Raw genomic sequence first — 24,207 nt, 5'->3', positions numbered from 1 at the left:
CACAGACAAAGCTGGAAGTAATGCTGTGGCTCAATGGCAGAGAGCTAGTCTTGAGCAAAAAGTGTCCAAAGATAGTGTCCAGGCCCCGAGTTCAAGCCCCAGGATTGCCAAAAAAAATTACTTCTAACAAGACTTGAGTCAAATATAACAAAGGCTGTATTTGAAGAAAGAAATTATACTTTCTGGATCATTACTTCTGGTTTGCTTCAATGCTTCAAATCTTAATTGATATTATCTTCAAGGTATCAGCTGTTTTATGACCTTATTAATAATGAAGATAAGATTACTAATCTTATTAATAATAAAATGATAAAGTCAAATTTAGATTGAAATCAGCAGGAGTAAAATGAGTGGCAAATATTAGAACAAGAATACTCCAGAGTCCATGAATGCAATCTCTATTGAGTGAAAATAACATTGACTGTTTTCTACCATTTTTCTTTTAAATAGTAGGTTTTGTCAACAAAAACCTGAGTTACAGGATAAGAATAATCTGAATTTTTCTAACTTGATTAGAGCTAACAGATTATGCTTAACATAGTTTCTAAAAATGCTTGAAGATGTTTGAAAAAAATGAAAGTAAAAACATAAGCTTACTGTTTCACCAACTTTTCCAATATCTCCTTGATCTCCTACTTCTCCCTGTTGATAAAGAATATAAAGTTGAAAACAAATTCCTCTTTTGTTTCATGTTGTGAAATTATTGAATTATAATCCCCAAAAAGGCCAAGGAAATTTCAGTTGTTTGAAAACTGTGATAGTATTAGCCTAGAATATAATCCTTTCCCCAATTTTCAGCCAAATGGTAACTTAGTTTCTGAAATTGTATTCTCCTGTAAAGGATGCAACTGATGCCTGTAATCACAGTGCATTGTGGTTGAAAGCTGGCCCTAGGCAAAAACCTCAGGACTGTAAAAAATAACTAAAAAGCACAAAAGGGCCTTAGGAATGGTTCAAAGTAATAAATTTCTTGACTAGCATACATAAGGCCCTGAGTCCAACCAGTAATATTAGAAAAAAAATTAAATTATCCTATTTGTTAACTGCAGTTGTTTTAAAAACACTTTCAAAGTAGGCAGGGTGGAATCCTCAGAGTCAGGAGGATTGCAAATTATAGGCCCCTTGAGTTATATAGTGAGATCTTGTCTCCAACTCCCACCCAAAGTAACAATAAAACAATAAAAGTGAAGATATGTGTATAAATAAAAACATTACAATATTTTCTAGGAAGTGTGTACAAAGAAAAGTGATAGGCAATATAAAAGATGCTAAGAATAAAAATATAGCTCTTACAAACAGGGGTGCTCTATTTCCTCAGGTGGAAGAGAAAACATGTCTCAGGTAAGTAGTAAAGGTAGACCCAGGAGAAAGCAGCGTGTGAGCTAAAGTAGGTAGACATTACTAGAGTAGTGCTCAACTCCAGCACTACTCATTCACAGTTGGTAGAGTCTGCAAGCCCAAGGTCTTTCATGACTCATTTGGTTGCAAACATGACCTACTCTGAATTTATTTGGCACTGACACGTTATCTGCTTTATTCCAATCAAACTGATATCCTTATATTTCACTATGGAAAAGGTAAGGCATGGAATATATTGTGCTGTTTCATTGTATGTTAGAAGCATTAAATATAGTGTGTGAACCACTATAGTTATTTTAAGTATGCCATTAGTGACTCTATAATAATAATCAAGTAATTGATTGTAATAATGGGCCCTTTAGAGTATTCACAAATTTTTAGTCATAGGAAATGGTATGAGTAAAGACATGGATTATTAAGAAAATAGAGGTGAGAGATCAAGTTTGAGGTACTAAATATAGTCAACATCATAAGAATATACAGTTTACAGAAAAATTTAAAAAGTTTTGGCAAGTATATATTTTAGGATAATATGGTTAAAACAAGATAAGCATTTCCCATTTCCCATGAATGAAATAGGAGTTAAAGATTCCAGAAAAAATCAAATTTAAGCTGGAGAGTGTGGTTCGTGCCTGTAATCCTAGTTATGTGAGAGATTGAGATCTGAGAATCATTGTTCATAGCCAGTCTGAGTAGGAAAGTTTCTGAGACTCTTACTTCCAATTAACCATCCCAAAACCAGAAGTGGAGCTGTGGTTCAAGGGGTACAACCCTAGCCTTGAGTATGTAAATTTAGGGCATGCATGCAGTCTCTGTGTTCAAGTATCAGGACCAGTACCAAACAAATTCATTACACTTAATAAATATAGCATGGAGCAGAAATAGTAGCTGCTAATGACATGTGAAATGGGTTGGTCTGAAGTAAGACATGAGTCAACACAAATCATATTTAAAAACCTTTGTTGGAAGAATGGGTTCAGTAATCAAGCTCAGTAAAAAAAAAGAATATAATTATCAATAACGTGCTTCTCTCTTTTTAGAGGCTTTGTACATAATTTAAGGAAGTTAGGCACATATATTCCCACAAAATAATTTTAGTCACATATAGATATACTGATAAATTAGATCCACTTTTTATAATTGAGACTTCATAAAGTGATATTAAAAAGTAAATTTCTGACCCTAGAACAGATACCTTCTAAAATTATGGTTTTTTGCCTTGTATCTAACCCTCAAATCTTACTCTAATTTTCTAAAAAATTAAATGGTTTATAGTTTTTCAATTGATCTTGAAAACATTTTTAGCATCTTACTAGTTCTCTGTAAGTCTATCTCACTTTTTATTTCAAAGACACATTTTCATTTTTTCCAGAATTTTGTGTCAAAGCTGACAACGAAGTGATATGAATTACCTTTAAGCCTTCTGGTCCTGGTTCCCCCTGATAACCCTTTCGACCTGGTTTTCCCTAGTAGAAAACAGAATACATTAAAAAAAGAGAGAGAGAGATTTATTCTCATTTCTGAAAATGTAGATGATTCATATGAAGTGAAAACTTCAGAATTATTTAACAGCAAGTGGTCTTCTGCCCTAATCAGTACCATTCATCCAATAAATACTGGAATGTCTCCTAGATGTCCAGCAGAATTCTAGATTCTGACAGTAGAGAGAACACTAAGGATATCTGACCTCATATAGCTTATATTTTGATAAGTTGACAATTTTAGAAAAAGATAATTAGGTTAGATTTATATGTACATGCATGTATAAACACACACACATACACACACCAATATATACATATATATGTATATATATGTATACTTCCTAGACAAACTCAACTAGTCTTACAGCTTTGTTTCTATAGATTTTTTAAGTATCACACATTAGTTGCATGAAGGTTTCATTTTCATACATGCCTACAATGTATCTGATCAAATTCATTCTATCATTCTCCCTTATCCCACTTCCCATTTCTTAAACAATTTCAGCAGACAGAAATTTTTCCACTTCAATTTTTCCAATAAAAAGTGTCCCACTTTTGGGGCTGGGAGTTTGGTCTAGTGGTAGAGTGCTTGCCTAGCATGCAAAAAGACCTGGGTTCGTTTCTTCAGTACCATGTACAGAGAAAAAAGCCGGAAGTGGTGCTGAGGCTCAAGTGGTAGAGCTCTAGCCTTGAGAAGGTTCAAGGACAGTGCTCAGGTCCTGAGCTCAAGCCCAGGACTGGCCAAAAAAAGTGATGATCTACTTTGATCACTTTCATCCCCATTCTACTTTCTATTTTACTTTCTTATTGTTCTTTATTTAGTGTGTTTGTGTGTACATGTGCATTAATTATCTCAAGAAGTTTCATCACGGTATTTCAGACATACACCTATTATGTTTTGATCAAAATAACCCTTTCTATTGCTTTCTCTTTCCCATTTCCATCTAGTTTATTAATAAATTTAATAATCTTTTTTGTCTTTGCTTTGAAATGCTTAAATGATTTCCTAACAAGCACAAAGAACAAATGACCAAAAATCATTATATTGTGGTGAGTGTGTGTGTGTGTGTGTGTGTGTGTGTGTGTGTGTGTGTGTGTGTGTGTGTGTGTCCCAATCCTGTTCTGGTGCTTTAACTCAAGGCCTGAGTGTTATCATTGAGCATCTTTGTTTATGGTAAGCACTTCTAATAATTTTAAAAAATTACTAAGGCCACTGAAAAACCAAGGAAATTCATAGATGGGAATAAAATTCAAATTATCCTGGGAGAAATCAATTATTCCCTCACATTATTTGTGGGAATTTTAGGGCTGAAGTTTAACTTTTGCTCTCTTGTTATGCATTAAATTTTTATAACAAAAATAATGACAAGATAGCTGTTTTCAAGAAAAACACTTTAGAAAATAATTTATTATATGTTTATTTTTTTTCCCTTGAGATAGACCTCATTATGTAGCATCGGCTGGCCTAGAACTTGATAGGTAATCCACTATGTCTTTGATTTGTGATTCTCATGCCTCACTTCTTGGGTGCTAGATTCTAGTCAGATTTTATAACACCAGACTTAGAAAATTATAATTATCATTTATATAGTTTTTGCTCATAACAGAGCTTGAACTCAGGAGCTTCCTTTTTGGTCTGCTTGCATGTTTATGGCTGGTGCTGTACAGTTCGATGCCAATCTGGATTTGTACCAGTCACTTTACTAATAGAGTGTCATGGATTTCGCTGCCTGCATTGACTTTGTACTATGCCCAGCCAGGTCTGTCTCCTGAGTAGCTGGAATCACAAGTGTGAGTCACAAACACTGGGCTAAGAAAAAAAAATGTTTTAAGAATTTTATTTAACTGCCCCACCACAGAAGAATGGATACAAAAAATGTGGTACATATATACCATGGAATTCTACATAGCCAGCTAACAATAATAGTATCCGCTGGGAAGTGGATGAAACTAGAGTGAATCATGTTGAGTGAGATAAGTCAAGACTAAAGGAACAAAAGGCGCATGGTCTACTTGATATGTGGATATTAGATACAAACAGTACAGGAGCGATGATTCAATACTCAGATACTCAAGGTCATTGACATGAACTTTGAGATATAAATATAACTACATAGACATATAAATCTATGATGGGATATATATTCTATAGACATAGTGATATGTATCTATGACATACATACTCTCAGCTTAATTTTAACTTTGTTCTTAAATTTATGTGCCAGTGATTGCATATAGAGATCTCATTCTTGAATACTTGTATGTTAAACTTGACATTTGAAATATGATGTACACCCTTTTGTTGTCCCTTGGTTATTCTCATATTGCTGCAATATATTACCTTGTAATCTGGTGTATTGCATACACATTTATTTGATTATTTGAAATAGGAAAGGGAAGGGAGGAAAACAAGATGAGGGGAGGGATGGGGGGAGGGAAATAGGAAAAAAACATGAGAAGAGGTATCAATGTGTGTGAAGTAATGCTCCTTCTATGTGGCAAATATAACTGTAACCCCTCTATTAATCACAATAAAAATTTAAAAAGAAATATGATGTACTAACATCAGTGTTAATAAAATCTTTTAATAAAAAAAGAATTTTATTTAACGATACCTACTCTCGGCCCCAGTTCTCCAAAGGGTCCAATTGATCCTTCTTCTCCCTTTAAAAGAAAGATCAGAATATGCCATGATTTATAAGAAGTATTTCATAATGTAGACCCAAATTCTTTGTATTTATTCATCAATTTGAATCTTGCTTAGAGATGTAGTGAAATATACTATGTATATATATATTTTTTTTTCTGGTCATGGGGCTTGAATTCTGGGTAATGGTGCTTTCTCTGAGTTCTTCAGCTCAAGGCTACCACCCTACCCCTTGAACCACAGCACCACTTCCTGTTTTCTAATGGTTAATTGGAGATAAGAGTCTCACAGACTTTAGTGCCCAAGCTGGCTTTGAATCATGATCCACGGATCTCAGCCTCTTGAGTAGCTAGGATTACAGGTGTGAGCCATCATGCCCAGCTATGTTTTATATTTTGTGATTATGTCACCCCACATATTTATTTTTTCTTTTTTTCCCTTATCTTGGAGTTTATTTTGATTAGCATTATTTTTTCATACATTTTTATTGTAATTAATAGAAGGGTTATATTTATTTTTTCTGTAACATCATCATATCTTCCTAAAGAAAGGCATGTTTGTTATTGGGTTACTTTAAAGTAATTCAGTCATTTGCAGAAATTTGAAAAGTACAAAAGTGGAGAGGTTATTGCACAGCCAGGGTTAAATATCACTGATATTATTGCCTAAGAATAATATTTACCTTGTTGAGTTTTGAGAGAAATTCTAAGTTTTTAACAGGAAAAAAATCATTATTCATTGACATTTGAAAACTAATATATAAAACATATTTTCTTCAGGCACATATGGATAATTTATTCAAAAGCATTTTTTTGAAATGAGATGTCATGTATGATGTTGGATTTTAGTTCTTTCTTAAACCCTACAGATACAAAGACACAATAGATTCCAATTAAATGGATTTTAATATTTACAAGTTTATTCTTGATTAAGAGTCAACAGCTATAATGTCAACATAAGAGTCCGGTGCAGGGCTCTCTTGGGGATCGAAGCTGTATGGGTGGGTAGAACCTGAAGATGACTTAACAAAAATTGAAATTTCTAGTTATTTTTTTAAGAGAACAAAAAGGTGTTTACATTTCATTTACAGGCATATTTGACATATTTATTAAGTATGCTGTTTTGGCAAAGCAAAGAATTCAATATAGAGAGAAAATAAAGAAGAGGAAACATTGAACTCCAGCTGAAATATGTGAACTTCTTATATTACTAGTTGATGTTAGAGCATCCCAACAACATGTTAGATCTCCCTAAACACAAATAGCTTATTTGATAAACACTTCATTCAATTAAAAATGCAATTAAAATATAATTTATTGGGACATAACTATAAAACATTCACAAATAGTAAATATAAATTCTTGTACATATGTGTTTGATTCTGTGCTCAGATTCCTCAACATTCCTTTAGAGACTATTGGCATAAATCACTTAAAGAGTTCAGAACATTATAAAATGATTCTGAATTCCACTGCAAGACTGCCAGAGTAAAATGATAACTTGAAATCTGTCACAGCAAAAACTCCACAGCAAGGAGATTTTCTCTTCAGGTAAAAATCTAAAGATTAAAGAAAAAGGAAAATCTGAGCCAAGACATTGCTAAGTTAAGAGTCACTACTTCCATACCTGAGTTCCTTTGAGTCCAGGAGGACCAGGGAGCCCTCTGTTTCCAAGAAGTCCCTATAAAAACAAAACGGACAATACAAATTAAAATGTATAGATCTATTAGCACTTTGATGAACCATCACTAATTTGGTAGCAAACAACATTACTATGTGGTGCTATTCATTTCACCATGAAGAAGTCATGAAAATGAGATGGAAAAGTAGCTGAACAGAAAACACAATACCTAAAAACTGAGAAACAGAGTAAGCTTTCTTTTAAACAGTTTAAGTTTCAAATAATTTGTTCAGTGTGTTCTTTTTTGATTCCCAGAAATCTTTTCAAACAAAATTTTCTAACTGAAAGCAGAGTCCAGCTGTTAATCTGACAATAAATAAATACAACAGAGTAGCCATGAAGACTAAAAGCTAATGGGAGGGTCTGGAACTCATTATTCACATGAGGTGTTCCTCAACTTCTTCAGGAAACCTAGTAAAAAAGAGATGGGCGATTTGCAGAAGAAAATGACTGAATTAAACTATAAATGTAGACTGCTGCTTTTGAAATAAATATCTGTTCAAAATAATTTAAAAAATCATATGCTTAATCCAGAAAACACCGGCAATAGCTATTCATCATAGCATCATATTTTCTTATTAGTCTTGTTCTCCTTATAATACAATGTGTCAGAAAAGTTATCAGTAAACCACTTCTAAAAATTACATTTTCCTTATGTGTGTGTGTGTGTGTGTGTGTGTGTGTTGGTCCTGAGGCTTGAATTCAGGGTATGAGCTCTATCCTTAAGCTTCTTTTGTTCAAGCCTAGTGTTTTACCCCATAGCCAAAACTACTTCCAGCTTTTTATTTTTTTAGTAATTTATTAGAGAAAAAATGTCTTTCCTACCCAAGCTGGTTTTGAACTATGATCCTCAGATCTCAGCATACTATGTAGCCAGATACACAGGACTGAGTCACCAGCACCAGGCTCTAATCTAAGAGTAATCAAGTCAAAATGCAAATCTACCCACTTCAGTATCAAGTTTTAGAAAGTAGGAGAGTGTGAAATTACAGGGGAAACTTATAGCTTGCTGTTTTGTTGCTATGCTTTGACACATACACACACAAAATGAAAGACTGGTTATGTTTAATTCTGTCTTATCATATTATTTAAACAGCATCATCCAAGAAATTACATCACTTCAAGTAGTAACATGATGATTTTTGTGCAATTTTCTATTTTCTTTTTGTGTTGCTTGTGGGACTTGAACTCTGGGCCTGGATGCCGTCCCTTAGTTCTTTAGCACAAGGCTACCACCCTATCCTTTGAGCCACAGCTAACTGCAATCCTCAGGTCTCAGCCTCTTGAGTACTTAGGATTACAGGGGTGAGCTACCAACTAATTTTCTATTTTTTTTTTTGCCAGTCCTGGGCTTGGGCTCTACCAGTTGAGCCACAGCACCACTTCTGGCTTTTTGCTATGTATGTGGTACTGAGGAATTGAACCCAGGTCTTCGTGCATGCTAGGCAAGCACTCTAACACTAGGCCAAACTCCCGGCCCCAATTTTCTATTTTTTCTAAAAGAGAAAATGTGTTAAGCTATAAAAATGGGCATGCGCATATGCTCTTTTTATGTCCGTTCAATATGTTCAATTAGTTTCACTGGACAAAAAAAGGACTCTAATTTTCCTTAAGGAAATATCTTTTATTTGTACTCTCACACCAGATGGTTTGAGGGGTGTGACTTTAACCCAAACTGTAATGGTGGACATATAAAAGATACCTAAGTCAGACAACATGTTCCGTGCACCTAGAAAGTGATTTAAGAATGAACAAGAAATCCTGTAAAGCCATTAACAAAAGATAATTTCAAACTTCAATGAAGTTACTAGAAATACAAAATAGTATTAAGTGTAAGTATTACTAGTGGAAAACTGTCAAGAGGATAGAGCCTGAACACTAAATCAATGCACTAACCAATGGAGAGAATAGCAGTAGTTGGGCTTTGGGGTATTGTTGAGGTCCTGGGTCACACTGTTATTATTAAGTTCCCAATTTTTTCACATACTAACCAAGCCTCTTCAAATTGGGGTTGCATTATCTATAAGTTAACAAAAATCATGATTGAAATAACAATGATTTTTCAACTGTCTTCAGTATTTAAAATAGTGTTGTCCTAGAATTGGAAGTAAAAATCTTTAAGGTTTTTCAAAGATTGATTGGAGGTATAGATTCCAAAAGCTGTTTCAATTCTAGTACAGTAATAGCCAATTTTTAGCCAGGTGGTTCATTTGCATACTCATTTTCATCAAATATTTATATTATTAATTCTTTTACTATGCTTAAGCATAGTCAAATATTAAATAGCACTACTGTACTACTAAGCAGGTTTACTAGATAGAAAATTAGGCTCTGAATAGATAGACATAAATAAGTTAGAGTCCCCATTCTTAAATTATATAGGAGATTATGCTTTGAAACAAACTTAAGGGCTGACCTAATGGTAGAGTGCTTGCCTGGCATGCATGAAGCTCTGGGTTCGATTTCTTGGTATCACATACAAAGAAAAGGCTGGAAGTAGTACTGTGGCTCAAGTGGCAGAGTGCTAGCCTTGACCAAAAAGTGTCCAAGGACAAAAAAAAAAACTTACAATGGAAGTAGAAATATCCACTATGTGTAGAAAATTTCAGAGTGAGAAAAGTCCTTTCTGGAAAATCAGAAAAAAAAAGTAATAGGTGTGAATATTTTTGTCTTTAGTCATAAAACACTAATGAAAAACTTATAGATAAAAAGATATACAAACAATATGTAATCAAGTCCTGATGTAAAGAGGATGCTGATGAGTGTACAAAATTAAACTAGCAAATACATGTAAGCAACTATCCTGGTTCCATATCCAGGATTTTACCAGTAGGTGGCTGAGTGGTTAAAGAGAGCTGGGCTCCTTAACTCTCACTGAAAAAAGGCAGACAAGCCTGCAGTGTTTTCTACCTCTTTTCTCTTCCAAAACCATGGGATAATCTTAAAGGGATCATAAAAAGCAAATTAAGGCTGGGCACTGGTAGCTCACACTTGCAATCCTAACTATGCAGGACGCTGAGATATGAGGATTGCAATTTGAAGCCAGCCTAGGCAGAAAAGTCCATTAGACTCTTATTTTCAATTAGGTGTCAAAAATTCTGGAAATAAAGCTGTGGCTCAAGTGATAGAGCAACCCTTGATTAAAAAGGCTCAGGGGTTCAAGCCCCAGTACAAGGACCAACAAAAATAAATGAAGGCCGAAAATCTGTGTGATCAAGAACATAAAAATCTCAAGCATAAAAATATGATTTAAATCCTCCTCAATAAAAGAACAATTATGCAAGGAATTTATTGGATGTATTCCAGAATTTAATTGTATTTACATTAAATGTATTCCATTTTAAGGTACATTTGACTATCAGAGTTGGGTTATTAAATCATAAAATGACCCAGAAGACACAAAAGCCCTCAATTCCAAATAAGAATCTACACAATATTTACAGGCATACATGAAACATTTGTGGAATAAGCTCCAGCAATTGTTAGGAGATTCCAACACTTCATATTCAACAATGGACTTCAGAAATAACATACAGTCAGCAGATTCTGCATCTACAAAAACAATCAGCTGTAGACTGAAAGTTCTTTTTAAAATTGCATCTGTATAGACAAGTCATTTTTGGGGTAAAAATATAGAAAAATAGAAAAACAAGTATTTACATCGCATTCACAGATCCTTAGGCTTTGTAAACAATGTAGAGATGATTTAAAGGAAATAAGAAGATACATAAAGATTATATGCATGTGATGTTAGGTCACAAAGATTAGCAATTTAATGTGAATCAAATCACACCAAATATCTAGACAAAAGAAACAAAAAAAAACATGCACATGGGAAAGGAAGAAGTTGAATTTTCTCAGATCACAGATTATATGACGTTATATGCAGAAAACCCCTAAGGATTTCATAACAAAATAGAAAGAAGATACAAACTCACTGAGTTTAAAAGAATGAAGCCAAAGTAAAACAGTTGTATTTCTTAACATCAAAAAGTGACAATCCCTCATGAAACTGACAACCCAATCATATTTACAATTGCATTAAAAGGAAAACAAAATCTTAGGACTAAACTTAAACAATGAGGAGAGTGCCGTGTACACTGAAAACTACAAAACACTGTATGCCAGCAAAAGCACAAGCAAATGGATTGGAAAATTAATGTTGCTAAACTGTCCAAGGTACTGAACGTGATATTCAAGCTATTACCATCAAAATTCCAGGGTTATCTTTTCCAGAAACAAGAAAAAAGTCCTAAAAGTCAGATATGATCACAAAAGACGCCAATTAGCAAAGACAGTTTTGAAAAAGATCATGGCTATTTGGAAGACTGAGACCTTAGGATCAAGGTCAGAGCCAACCTCGACAGAGAAATCCAAGAGACTCTTGTTTTCTTTACCCAGGAAAAAGCTGAAAGTGGAGGTGTGGTTCAAATGGTATAGCATGAGCCTTGAGCAGAAAAGCTAGCTAAGTAAAAGCATGCAGACCTGAACTCAAATCATAAGCCATGATACAAACAATAAATAAACAAAGCTGGAGATCTATTGTGCTTTCTGAGTTCAAAGGATATAAAAATCTCCAATAAACAAGAACGAAGAAATATCTAAGCCTGTAGGGATATTTGAAAAGGTAATCTCCAATAGTGTTGGGAAATCTGTATATTCACATGGAAAATAATTAAACCAAATCCTTAGTTTGCACTATACATGATAGTCAACTCAAAATGGAATAAGACTTAAACATGAGAAGTGAAACAAAAAAATACTAGAGGAAAACACAGGAGGGAGATCTGATAACATTGGTAATTACTGTAATTTCTTGGGCATGTCATGCAAGAAAGAAAAGTCAATAAAGAACAAATAGAGTGAACCAATGTAGCAGCAATACTTACAAGATTATAAGACACTGTTTTGGAAATGAACTTTACTACTTGGGGAGTAGCTGGGAAAGGAAAAGTGGAAGAAAAACCAGAGTGGTGTAAAAATGTTCGACAAGAAATATATTTGTGGCCTTAATTTTGTATCTTTAACACCTCTGTACAACACCTTTACAATCAAAGTAAAATAAAATAAAGAAAAAATAGACGAATGGTATTGCATTAAACTATAAAGAGATTTTGCATCTAAATAGAAACAATCAACAGAATTAAAAGGTAAGCCACAAAATGGAAGAAAATAGCTGTGAGCCATTTATCTTAAAGAGTATCAAAATATACAAGGAATTTTTACAATTTAAAAGCAAAAAGATAAACTACTGAGAAGGAAGGCATAGAATTTTTAGGAATTTATTCAGGGGAGCTCTAAAACAATATTGAACTTCTATATCCATTGCAGCTTACAGTAGCTGAGTATAAATAATCTAAATGTTTTTTGACAGATGATTGAAGAAAATGCAGTCTGTACACATAATCCCCACAAGCATGTGTTATTGCCAGTTGTTTTTTTTTTTTTGATAATGGCCATTCTAACAAGGGTAAGGTAGAATCTCAATGTATTCAGTTGTATTACTTTTATGGGTAGAGATGTTGAATGTTTCTTCATGCATTTTTGGTCATTCTTACTTCTCCTGGTAAGTCTCTCTTGAGCCCATTTATTAATGGGGTTGTTTCTCTGAGAGTTTATTTTTGGGAGATTTATCCTTTTGAGTGCTAAGTATAGATAGATACGAGGCCCTTGTCTGATGCATAGCAGGTAACAATCTCCCATTCTGTGGACTATTTATCTTGTTAGCTGTGTCCTTTGCCATGCAGAAACTTCTCAGTTTAATGCAATCTTACTCAGAGTCTCTGATTTTCTGTGATTCTGAATCTTTACTTAGTTTCGACTTGTGCCTAGAAGTCTTAGTACACCTCATACCTACCTGTATACCTTTTGGAGGAAGAAATAGGACCCTATGCCTTCCTGTAATATTTTCAGGGTATCTGACCTTACATTGAGATCTTTGATCTGTTTAGGGCTGATTCTGGTAAAGGGTGATATATAAGGATGTATTCTCAGTGTTCTTCATGTGGACAGCCGCTTTTGCTAGCACCATTTGTTGAAGAGGCTATCTTTCTTCCAACCTGTGTTTTTGGCTCACTTATCAAATATTAGGTAGCTAGAGATCTGTTGGCTCATTTCCAGGTCTTCAATTCTGTACCACTAGTCTTTAAGCCTATTTTTGTGTCGATATCAAGCTGTTTTTTTTTTATTAATGTGGCTTTGTAATAGAGTTTGAATTTTGGGATTGATATTTGTACAACACTTTTCTTCTTCCTAAGGACTGGATTGCTATTCCGGGTTGTTAGTTCATAAAATTCTTGGATATATTTCTCTGTTTCATTAAAAAATATTGTTGGAATTATGGTTGGTATTACATACAAACAAATGTACATGCATGTGTACAGTGTTCTATGAGTTTATTAGAGGTTATATTTCTGAAGTTTATATTTAGTATCTTTACAGCTTGCCTTTCACTTTTTTTTAAAGTCAAGTACATTTATTTATATCCTTGTGTTTTGTTTTATTTTCATTCTATGTTACATAGAATGTCTCATTCCTTGGTTCCACTTGGCCAAATATAAGCAATCCAGCTCAATTTCCAATTTCTTCCACAATCTCTGTTAAAGAAAAAAAAATGAGCACATAACTACTCTCTGAGCTCCAAACTACTCACTTGAATGTAGCCTAGTTATCATCCTCTGTAACTTTTCTCATGTGGAAGATCCCTGTTTCCAGATTACAAATTCCCAGTTAATAGAAGTCTGCCTTGTAAATCAAGGTGCCATGGCTCACACCTGTAACCCTAGCAACTCAGAAGGCTGAGATCTGAGGATCTCAGTTCAAAGCCAGCCCAGGCACTAAAAAGCCCTAGAGGTTCTTATCTCCAATTAATTACTAGAAAACCAGAGTGGCACTGTGGCACAAGAGGTAGGGCAGTAGCATTGAGCTGAAGAGCTCAATGCCCAGGCCCAGAGTTCAAGTCCCACAACTGACAAAAAAATTAAAAGACTGCATTACTGCATTATAATCTTTGTTTTTACTTATCCTAGTCATAACACTAACCTGTAAAAATATTTTCATTTTACAAAATCAATAAATATTTCTCAACTGACGAAACAGTGCCTGAATAATAAAATGGTTAAAGTAAAAAATATTTGTTTGTAACAACATTAAAGCAGAACTAAGGAAATGGAAAAACCTCCCATGCTCCTGGATTAGGAGAATTAACATCATGAAAATAGGAATCCTGCCAAGGGCTCTCTACAAATTCAACGCAATACCCATCAATATCCCAATGTCATTCTTTAAAGAAATAGAAGAGGCAATCCAAAATTTCATATGCAATAATATGACCCAGTAATTCCACTACTTGGCATTTACCCAATTGTCCATACTAACTCCACTAGCACAATGATGTTCACTGCAGCACTATTTACCATAACTAAAATATGGAACCAACCCAGATGTCCCTCAGTTGATGAGTGGATCAACAAGATGTGGTATTTATACACAATGGAATTCTATGCTGCTGTCAGAAAGAATGGCATTGCCCTATTTGTAAGGAAATGGAAAGACTTAGAAAAAATCATATTAAGTGAAGTAAGCCAGACTCAAAGGAGCATAGGCTCAATAATTTCCCTCATTTGTCATAATTAGTACAAACCTTGGACTCCCCTAACAGAGGATTACAATAGGGCAAAACCTAGATATTTAAGGCCATATAGGATAACGCTAAATGAAAGGACCTCCAGGATATAGAAACAAAAGCCATATAATGAGTGATTGTTGTCCTTAATGTACTATATTATCTCTCAACTCTTTTGCTCTCCCTTGGTTATCTCGCATTGTTACAGCATTTATCTGTATATATTTTACATATGTTTATTTAGTTATTTGAAATAGGATATGGAAGGGAGAAAAACAAGATGATGGGTGGGAGTGGGGGGAGGGAATTGGGGACCAAAACATGAGAATGGATAGCAATGTTTGTGAAGTAATATACCTTCTATCTGGTGAATATCATGTAGCTCTTCTATTAATTACAATAAAAGATACATGAAAAAATCTGTTTGTAAAATCTTGATTTAGGGGGTAGAAGGGAAGTTTTTTGGGGTGAGGTGATTTTGGAGAATAGTCTAAAATATGTATTTTTCTTTTTAACAAATTTGCTTATCTCTTTGCATATTGAATACATGAAATGCTATAATGATTCAGTATACAAGTTATTTTCACATATTATGCAATATGATCCAAAATAATAGATTTCCCTTGAAAATTTATCAGGGCTGATATAGAAGAAAGAGTAACAGCTGTTTTTAACATTCCTAATTCCTTAGCCAAAGTAACAACACAAACATTAGAGCAATAATATATTATCACTCTATTTACTGGAGAGCAGCGAATATTTATTGGATATTTTTACTTTCTGCAGTAATCAGCAAAGGATGTGGTTTTCCTAATGTTATGGAATTCTTGAAAGCAGACTGCCAAATTGGATAGCTCCCAAGAAGGCTTGTTGAAGTATGTTCTGTGTCTACACACAAACTTACATACGCACAGATCTCTACAATCGTAGAACCATAATTAACACAACTTTCTAATCCTAGCTTGAAAGTTTTAGTTAACTGGCAAAAAAGGAAGAGAATATAAAAGACTTCTGTTCAGCAATGCCAAATTGCTCTGGAAAGAACCCAAATTGGATATTGAGAACCTATTTCAGAGGCCATGTACATGATTTTTGTAATGTTATACAGCCTCAACAGAATTTTAGTATTTTATATTTCCACTTTCCAAGCAACACATGTACATGAAAATAAAGAAGGTTCTAGGGTGCTTCTATGATACCACACACCTGACTAAAAAATGTCATATTATTAGGACCAGCAAGTTAGGCTCTATTTTCCTATTTCTAGAAAAAAATTCAAAGCAAATGAAAAAGTTGAAGAAGATATTGTATATATGTTTATTTTAAATAGGAATGGGAAGAGGAGAAAACAAGATGATTGTGAGAGGGCAGGGGGAGAAATAGGGACAAAAATATGAGAAGGGGTGTCAATGTGTGGGAAGTAATGCATCTACTCCTTAGTGAATGTAACTGTAACCCCTCTATATATTACCTCAACAATAAAAAAGAAGATAGGCAAACTGATCTTCTATAGCTTAGAAGACATAAACTCATATCGTTCTACCCTTAACATTTACACAGTTGGTGAAATGTCTTCCACAATATTATTTTAAAATTGCAAGGTAGTCTCACATCTCTCTCACATCGTTGGTGTTGATGATTCTATAAACTTATGTAAACTGAATAAATTTAGATAAAACAATGTGAAAAGTAGAAATTCAAATTATTAGTTGAAATGGCTAGTTTTCAGATCTTTTCATCACTTTCAACATTTCAATATTGAGACTAAGTAAATAGTGAGATGGAATTTCTTTTTTTATGTATTTTTTATTGTAATTAATAGAAGGGTTACATTATATTCACCATATAGATGGTGCATTACTTCACATATATTGATACCCTTTCTCGTGTCTTGATCCCCATTTCCCTCTCCACAACCCTGCCCCTCATCTTGTTTTCCTCCCTTCCTTATCTGACTTCAAATAACCAAATATGCATATATACAATATATCAGATAACCAGGAGAAATACTGTAACAATATGAGATAGTGAAAGAGATGAGAGATAACATAGTACATTAAGGACAACAATCACTCATTATATAGCTTTTGTTTCTATATCCTGGAGGTCCTTTCATTTATGGAATTTCTAAAGATCATTATTGTAATCATATTAAAAGGTCCTATTGAAGGACAGTACCATTCAATTTGACTTACAAAGAAGGTTAGGATTTGAGAATCACAGTTTCAGGCCAGCAAGAGCAGGAAAGTCCATGAAACTTAGAAAAAAGAGCCATACATAGAGTTGTGTCTCATGTGTCAGAGAGCTAGCCTTGAGCAAAAGTGCTCAGGGATAGCATTTAGGCCCCTAACTTCCAGCCCCAGAACTGGCAAAAAGAAAAAAAAATACTATTAGCTTTTTTTTTTTTTTTTTGCCAGTCCTGGGCTTGAGCTCAGTGCCTGAGCTCTGTCCTTGGACTTTCTCAAGGCTAGAGCTCTACCACTTGAGCCTCAGCACCACTTTTGGCTTTTTTCTATGTATGTGGTACCGAGGAATCGAACCCGGGTCTTCATTCATGCTAGGCAAGCACTTTAACCACTAGGCCAAACTCCCAGCCCCACTATTAGCTTTTTAGGTTCTTTTTTTTCTTGAAATTACTACAGGAAAGAGCAGAGAAAACACATTATTCACAATGTTCTTTTGCCTATATCACCCAGCCACATTAGCACCATGCTGGGGGTGGAGGGGGATGAAAGAGGGGTTGATGATGGGGGAAGCTTAGTATTTAAATTTTACTATAAGCAATTCCTAATGCATATACACAATGGCAGAACAGGAATTTCAACATCTTTGGGGGGACATTTCCCTTTATACCATAAGTTTTTTATTTTATTTTAGTCAATGGATATTTTTACCAGTTGTAAAGTATTTCAATTGGTCAAAAAATCCTCATCCATTTATTTGTTTCTTTTTTTAAATTTATTTTATTGTCAAGGTGATTTACAGAGGGGTTACAGTTACATATGTAAGATAGTGAGTACACTTGTCAAAAGTTATTACCCCCTCCCTCATTTTCCTCCCACTTTCACTCCCTCTGAGTCCTCCCAAGTTGTAAAGTTCATTTCCAACATATCCTTTTGCCTGCCCCATTTATTTGTATGTTCTGATTTTTTCGTTTTGCTTTTCCCCCCACTTCTTTCAAGAAGTCCCTTTAGAAACATTTGCATGATTTGAAAATATGGTTACCCTACCACTATGGAAAGCAGTATGGCAGTTCCTCAAAAGACTAAACATAGAGCTCCCCTATGACCCAGTAATTCCACTACTTGGCATTTACCCAATCCTCTAGAAAGAAGGACATACTAAATCCACTAGCACAACCATGTTCATTGCAGCACTATTTACCATAGCCAAGATATGGAACCAAGCCAGATGCCCCTCAGTTGATGAGTAGATCAACAAGATGTATTTATACACAATGGAATTCTATGTTGCTGTCAGAAAAAATGGCATTGCCCCATTTGTAAGGAAATGGAAAGACTTTGAAAAAAATCATAGTAAGTGAAGTAAGCCAGACTCAAAGGAACATAGGCTCAATGATCTCCCTCATTTGTCATAATTAGTAGAAACCTTGGGCTTTCCTAGCAGTGATTTACAATAGAGCAAAACCTAGATAGGTAAGGCCATATAGTTTGATGCTAAATGAAAGGACCTCCAGGATATAGAAACAAAAGCCATATAATGACTGATTGTTGTCCTTAATGTACTATGTTATCTCTCATCTCTTTTGCTCTCCCTTGGTTATCTCATATCGTTACAGTATTTTACCTTGTTACCTGATGTATTGGATATATGCTTATTTGGTTATTTGAAAAAGGATGTTCCGGGAAGGGGGGAAAACAAGATGAGGGGCAGGGTGGGGGAGGAGGGAAATGGGAAACAAGACACGAGAAAGGGTATCAGTATATGTGAAGTAATGTACCTTCTATCTGGTGAATATCATGTAGCTCTTCTATTAATTACAATAAAATATATGGAAAAAATAAAAGAAAATATGTTTACCCTAACAAATTGTAACTATAATAATCCTTGAAAATAATTTTCAATGATCTGAATTTTTGAACTCAAAAGGGTTTAGTAAAACATGGGAAATTACTGAGAAACACCACTCTATAAGCCAGAAATAGAAATGTATGTACATGAATTCAAGGAAAAACAGTCTAGTAGCCAGCAAGGGTAAGGTACAAATAAAACTCTACCCAGTTTCTAGGAAGATGCAGCCTAATATAAACACTATGAAAAACAGTATGGAACTTTCTCAAAAAAACACAAAACTAGAACTACTATAATCTAGATATATCATTATTTGGCATTTATCCAGTGTGTAAGTCAACAAAGAGTTGTTCACATCTATGTCTATAATGGAACTATTTGTAATAGACAGAGCTATGACAGCAGTTTAGATACCTTACAGCTAATGAATGGACAGGAAAGTTTGGTAGATAATCATGATGGAGTATTACATAACGGTAACAATTGAATTAACTTCCTCAGAAAATGGGTGGATATGGAGATGACCATGTTAAGTATAGGAGGTCAAGTTTAGAAGGACAAAAGTGAACTCTAGTCCTAAGCACACACACACATAAATACACATGGATACCCAGAACATGTCTGTAATAGGAAATGTGGAATTGTTCAGAGACACATGGGGATGAGACAGAAGAGAACATTGCAATGTGAATAGTATCTAAACACATATACATGAAAATGACCTGAGGAAAGCCACTGAAAGTTGTTAAACAATGATCATGCTAATGGGGTATGGAAAGAGAGAGCAATAAGAGTGATTAATTGACTGAAGCATACTATGTGCATGTGTGAAATACCACAGTGAAACCACTTTGGAAAATGAGTAACAAGAATTCACAATAGGTACTATTATAGGTGGAAATCGGTGAGAGGAGCAGGGGGAGAGGAAGAAGGTAGAGGAGCATAAATGGCGATAAAGTTCTTTCTGTGTATGTATGAAAATTAAAAAAATAAAATCTGTTGGATTTATTTGAAGAAGAGAGAATAGGGAGACAAAGAATAATGATAAGGTATGGTGAATTTAGTCAAGGGACATTTTACCTTCTGTCCTTCAGGGCCATTCTGTCCAGGAATCCCAATGTCTCCAGGAAAACCCTAGAGAATATAAAAATATAGAGAGTTTATTTCACAATATATTACTTTAACTCTATTAACATATATCAATTCTCTTGGATTTTCTTTCATGTCCATTTAAGGCAATCGATAATCTTAAAAATATTAGAAATTGTTAGACAACTGTTTAACACTAGTATGAAAACTTACACAGTATACCAAATCAGTTATTCACAAACAATAATTGACCTAAAGAAAACTCTATTCCAGTCTAACATAAAGTTTTATCCAAAACTTAAAGACTTGGAAATGAGGAAAAGAGGTGTGACATGATCGTCTAATATTATGTAAGACACCATGCTATTAAGAATTTAAAAAAATTAATTCTTTGTTAGATTTGCTGTTTATTATATGTTAATTTATAGAATTTTGGTAGGTGGAGATGCAAACAAGTTCTGTGTGGCTAGAAACAACCCAAATATTCTATTTTGATATATAAGATATTAATTTTGTCACTTTCTTTTTGTTAGTACTGTGCTTTGAATAAGGGCCTTGAGTTCTCAAGAGTTCAACTCTTCATGCAACAACCTTTATCTCTTTTTGCTTTAATTATTTTTCAAGTAGGATTCAAACTTTTGCTTAGTCTCAGACCATGATTTTCCTACCTCTACCTCCTTGACAGCAGGGATTCCAGGAGGGAGACACAATACCCTGCTTGTTTGTTGAAAAGTTTTACACTGGATCTCTGCCTCCCAAGTCACTAAAATTACAGATGTGCATCACAATATATAGCCCTAATTTATCTTATAACATCTACTATGCAATTACTTATAAATACATATCCCTAAAATGCTTCTTGACCTTCATGGTTATTTCAAGGGTGTATGTGATATACATCTGTTTTATACAAGTTCTGTGTTTGTGGGGTTGGGGATTTAGCTCAGCGGAAGCGCCCTTTACTGGCAAATTGCAAGGCCCTGAAAAAGGAAATTAAAGCAGAACTGCGGAAATGGAAAAACCTCCCATGCTTCTGGATTGGAAGAATTTACATCATGGAAAAGACAATCTTGCCAAGGGCTACCTACAAATTCAACGCAGTACCCATCAATATCCCAATGTCATTCTTTAAAGAAATAGAACAAGCAATCCAAAATTTCACATGGAATAATAATAGATGCCATATAGCAAAAACACTACTTAGCAGAAAGAACAGCACAGGAGGAATTTCAATACCAAACTTTAGACTCTATTACAGAGCTATAATTATCAAAACAGCTTGGTACTGGGCACAAGAACAGGCCTGAAGACCAATGGAATAGAACTGAGGACCCAGATACTAAACCACAGACCTATGGCCACCTAATCTTTGGCAAGAGAGCCAAAAATATAGAATGGAAAAAAGACAGCCTCTTCAACAAGTGGTGCTGGCAGAACTGGTTATGCACCTGTAGAAAACTCAAGTTGGATCCTTCTTTGTCACCCTACACTAGAATTAACTCCAAATGGATCAAAGACCTGGAGGTAAAAGCTGACACACCGAAAACTTTACAAGAAGGAATAGGAGATATACTAGGCCTTCTTGGCACAGGTCGAAACTTTCTTAATAAGGACCAAGATCCCAGCAAATCAGAGAAAGGCTGGATAAGTAGAACTGCATTAAACTGCAGAGCTTCTGTATGGCAAAGAACATAGCTAGTAAATTAAATAGGAAGCCTACAAAATGGGAGAAGATCTTCACCAACCATACAACGGACAAAGACCTCCTATCTAAAATATATCAACAGCTCAAAAAATTGAATCACTCCAAAACTAATCTCCAAAGAAACAACCATCCCATTAAAAGATGGGCCAAAGACTTAAAGAGAGTCTTCTCTGAAGAAGAAATAAAAATGACCTATAGACACATGAAGAAATGCTCAACATCTCTGGTCATAATAGAAATGCAAATCAAAACAACTCTAAGATTCCACCTCACTCCAGTTAGAATGGCCAGGATCAAGAAAACTAATAACAACAGATGCTGGAGGGGATGTGGCCAGGAGGGATCATTACTACACAGTTGGTGGGAGTGCAAACTCGTTCAACCACTATGGAAAGCAGTATGGCAGTTCTTGAAAAGACTAAACATAGAGCTCCCCTATGACCCAGCAATTCCACTACTTGGCATTTACCCAATTGTCCAGAAACAAGGACATACTAAATCTACTAGCACAACGATGTTCATTGCAGCACTATTTACCATAGCAAAGATATGGAACCAACCTAGATGTCCCTCAGTTGATGAGTGGATCAACAAGATGTGGCATTTGTACACAATGGAATTCTATGCTGCTGTCAGAAAGAATGACATTGCCCCATTTGTAAGGAAATGGAAAGGCTTAGAAAAAATCATAGTAAGTGAAGTAGGCCAGACTCAAAGGAACATAGGCTCTATGATCTCCCTCATTTGTCATAATCAATAGAAACCTTGGGCTCTCCTAGCAGAGATTTGCAATAGAGCAAAACCTAGATACATAAGGCCATACAGTATGATGACAAATGAAAGGACCTCTAGGATATGGAAACAAAAGCCATATAATGACTGATTGTTGTCCTTAATGTGCTATGTTATCTCTCATCTCTTTTGCTGTCCCTTGGTTATATCATATTGTTACAGTATCCCACTTTGTTATCTGATATATTGGATATATTAGATTTGGTTATTTGAAATTGGATAGGGAAGGGGGGGAAACAAGATGAGTAGTGGGGGTGGGGGGGAGGGAATTGGGGACCAAGACATGAGAAAGGGTATCAATGTATGTGAAGTAATGCACCTTCTATCTGGCGAATATAATGTAACCCTTTTATTAATTACAATAAAAATATATGAAAAAGAATATGATATAAAGAAGAAAAAAAGAAAAAAGGGACCTGTATTTCCTTCCCACATAGCATAGCTTAGAAAGTTGGCCAAAGGACTTTTCCATTATTTTAAATTCATATATGGGTTATGTCCAAAGCAGAGGGCTGACCTTTAAGTTGTATGTGTTAACACGTAACTGGATAAAATGAATTTTAATGCTAACATACATGAGTAAAAGAACTTTTTGCTCAGTTTCTCCTACTGTGTATCAGCTACTGTATATAAGTAGCTTTGCCAAGCAGGAAATTTCAGAAAGTACATAGACTGAAAGATAAAAGAGGTAGCATTTAGGTCTGTGTTTCATTTTTTAAATGTTAGCCTAAAAATATGAGAAGAAAGGTAAATAAAGACATTTCAATGCATTTCTTGAAGGTCAAAATAACATAGATACTGACTATTTTCTCCCAAACGAGTTTCCCTGTTTCCATTAAGTCATCACATCACAATGGAAAATATGATACCTTAGTGAGGAAAAGTAAAAACTGCCTGAGTTCTAGTGTCATCTGAATAGAAGTTGTATGATCATCACTTTTTGCTAAGATGCTGAAAATAAAGTAGCCTTAAAAATAAAAAGTGCAAAAGTGTCTTCTATTTTCAGAACCTCCACATCTGTTAGCTGCAAAAGAGCAATTCATTGTTCTCTCCAGGAAAAACAAAGTTTTATTATTCTCTAATCAACTAAAGGCTGAAGACTAATTCACATGCATATTTTACAGTGAAACTTGGGAACCAAAAGCATTAGCAGGTTTCATTAGTTTCTCAGGAACTCATAAAAGTAAAATGCTGCTTTTCTTATTTGGCAGTAGCCAAAGCTACAAGGCTAGTGTCTTGGCAAAGTAAATACATTCTCTATGGCATACATTGAACAGTAATTTTTCCAATAGAGGTAATAAAGTTCTTGTTTTCTCTTAAATATTGAGGACTTCCAGGTAAAAATGATAAATGAAACATCAACAAATAAGTAAATACAATGGGTAAACTGATAAATATATATCTACAAAATAGAAGAAGCAGATGAATCATAAGTGTCTTATGCTAAGTAAAAGAAGCCAGGCTAAAAGAATGAGTATATATTATTTCATACTCTATGGCTTTATTTATAAGAAAACTTTAGGAAATGAAAATAAATCTATAATTACAATGATGCATCAAAAGTTGCCAAAGAAGAAAAGGAACAGGATGAACAGAAGGTAGGCATTCTAGAAGGTGACAGATGAAATTGTTCGGTTTAACATGTGAATTATATTGTCTTGATAACACTCTCTTAGCGGTAAACATAAGTAAACCATTAAACAAAATGTAACATTACAATGTATGTCAAGTATATAACCCAACAGACCTGTCACAAAAGAAATTGGTATTAGATATTTAAATAAATTTCTGTTTG

The 24,207-nt window shown here is 34.5% G+C and overlaps 1 protein-coding gene across 1 annotated transcript in view; it reads right to left on the bottom strand.

Annotated features, from left to right (window-relative positions):
* Col24a1 (collagen type XXIV alpha 1 chain) overlaps nt 1-24,207 on the bottom strand; it is a 247,900-nt gene that overhangs the window by 124,889 nt on the left and 98,804 nt on the right. The window contains exons 21-25 of the mRNA XM_090333967.1: nt 19,907-19,960; nt 7,117-7,170; nt 5,463-5,507; nt 2,772-2,825; nt 598-642 (exon numbers count right to left, since the gene is read on the bottom strand). Of these exons, the coding sequence (XP_090190093.1) occupies nt 598-642; nt 2,772-2,825; nt 5,463-5,507; nt 7,117-7,170; nt 19,907-19,960 (252 nt within the window). The remainder of the gene's footprint in view (nt 1-597; nt 643-2,771; nt 2,826-5,462; nt 5,508-7,116; nt 7,171-19,906; nt 19,961-24,207) is intronic.

Source organism: Megascapheus bottae, chromosome 6, assembly GCF_031878675.1.
Source record: "Megascapheus bottae isolate mThoBot1 chromosome 6, mThoBot2.hap1, whole genome shotgun sequence".
NCBI classification, from domain to species: domain Eukaryota; kingdom Metazoa; phylum Chordata; class Mammalia; order Rodentia; family Geomyidae; genus Megascapheus; species Megascapheus bottae.
Note: the sequence above shows the minus strand (reverse complement) of the source record. Positions and strands in the feature narration are given on the sequence as shown.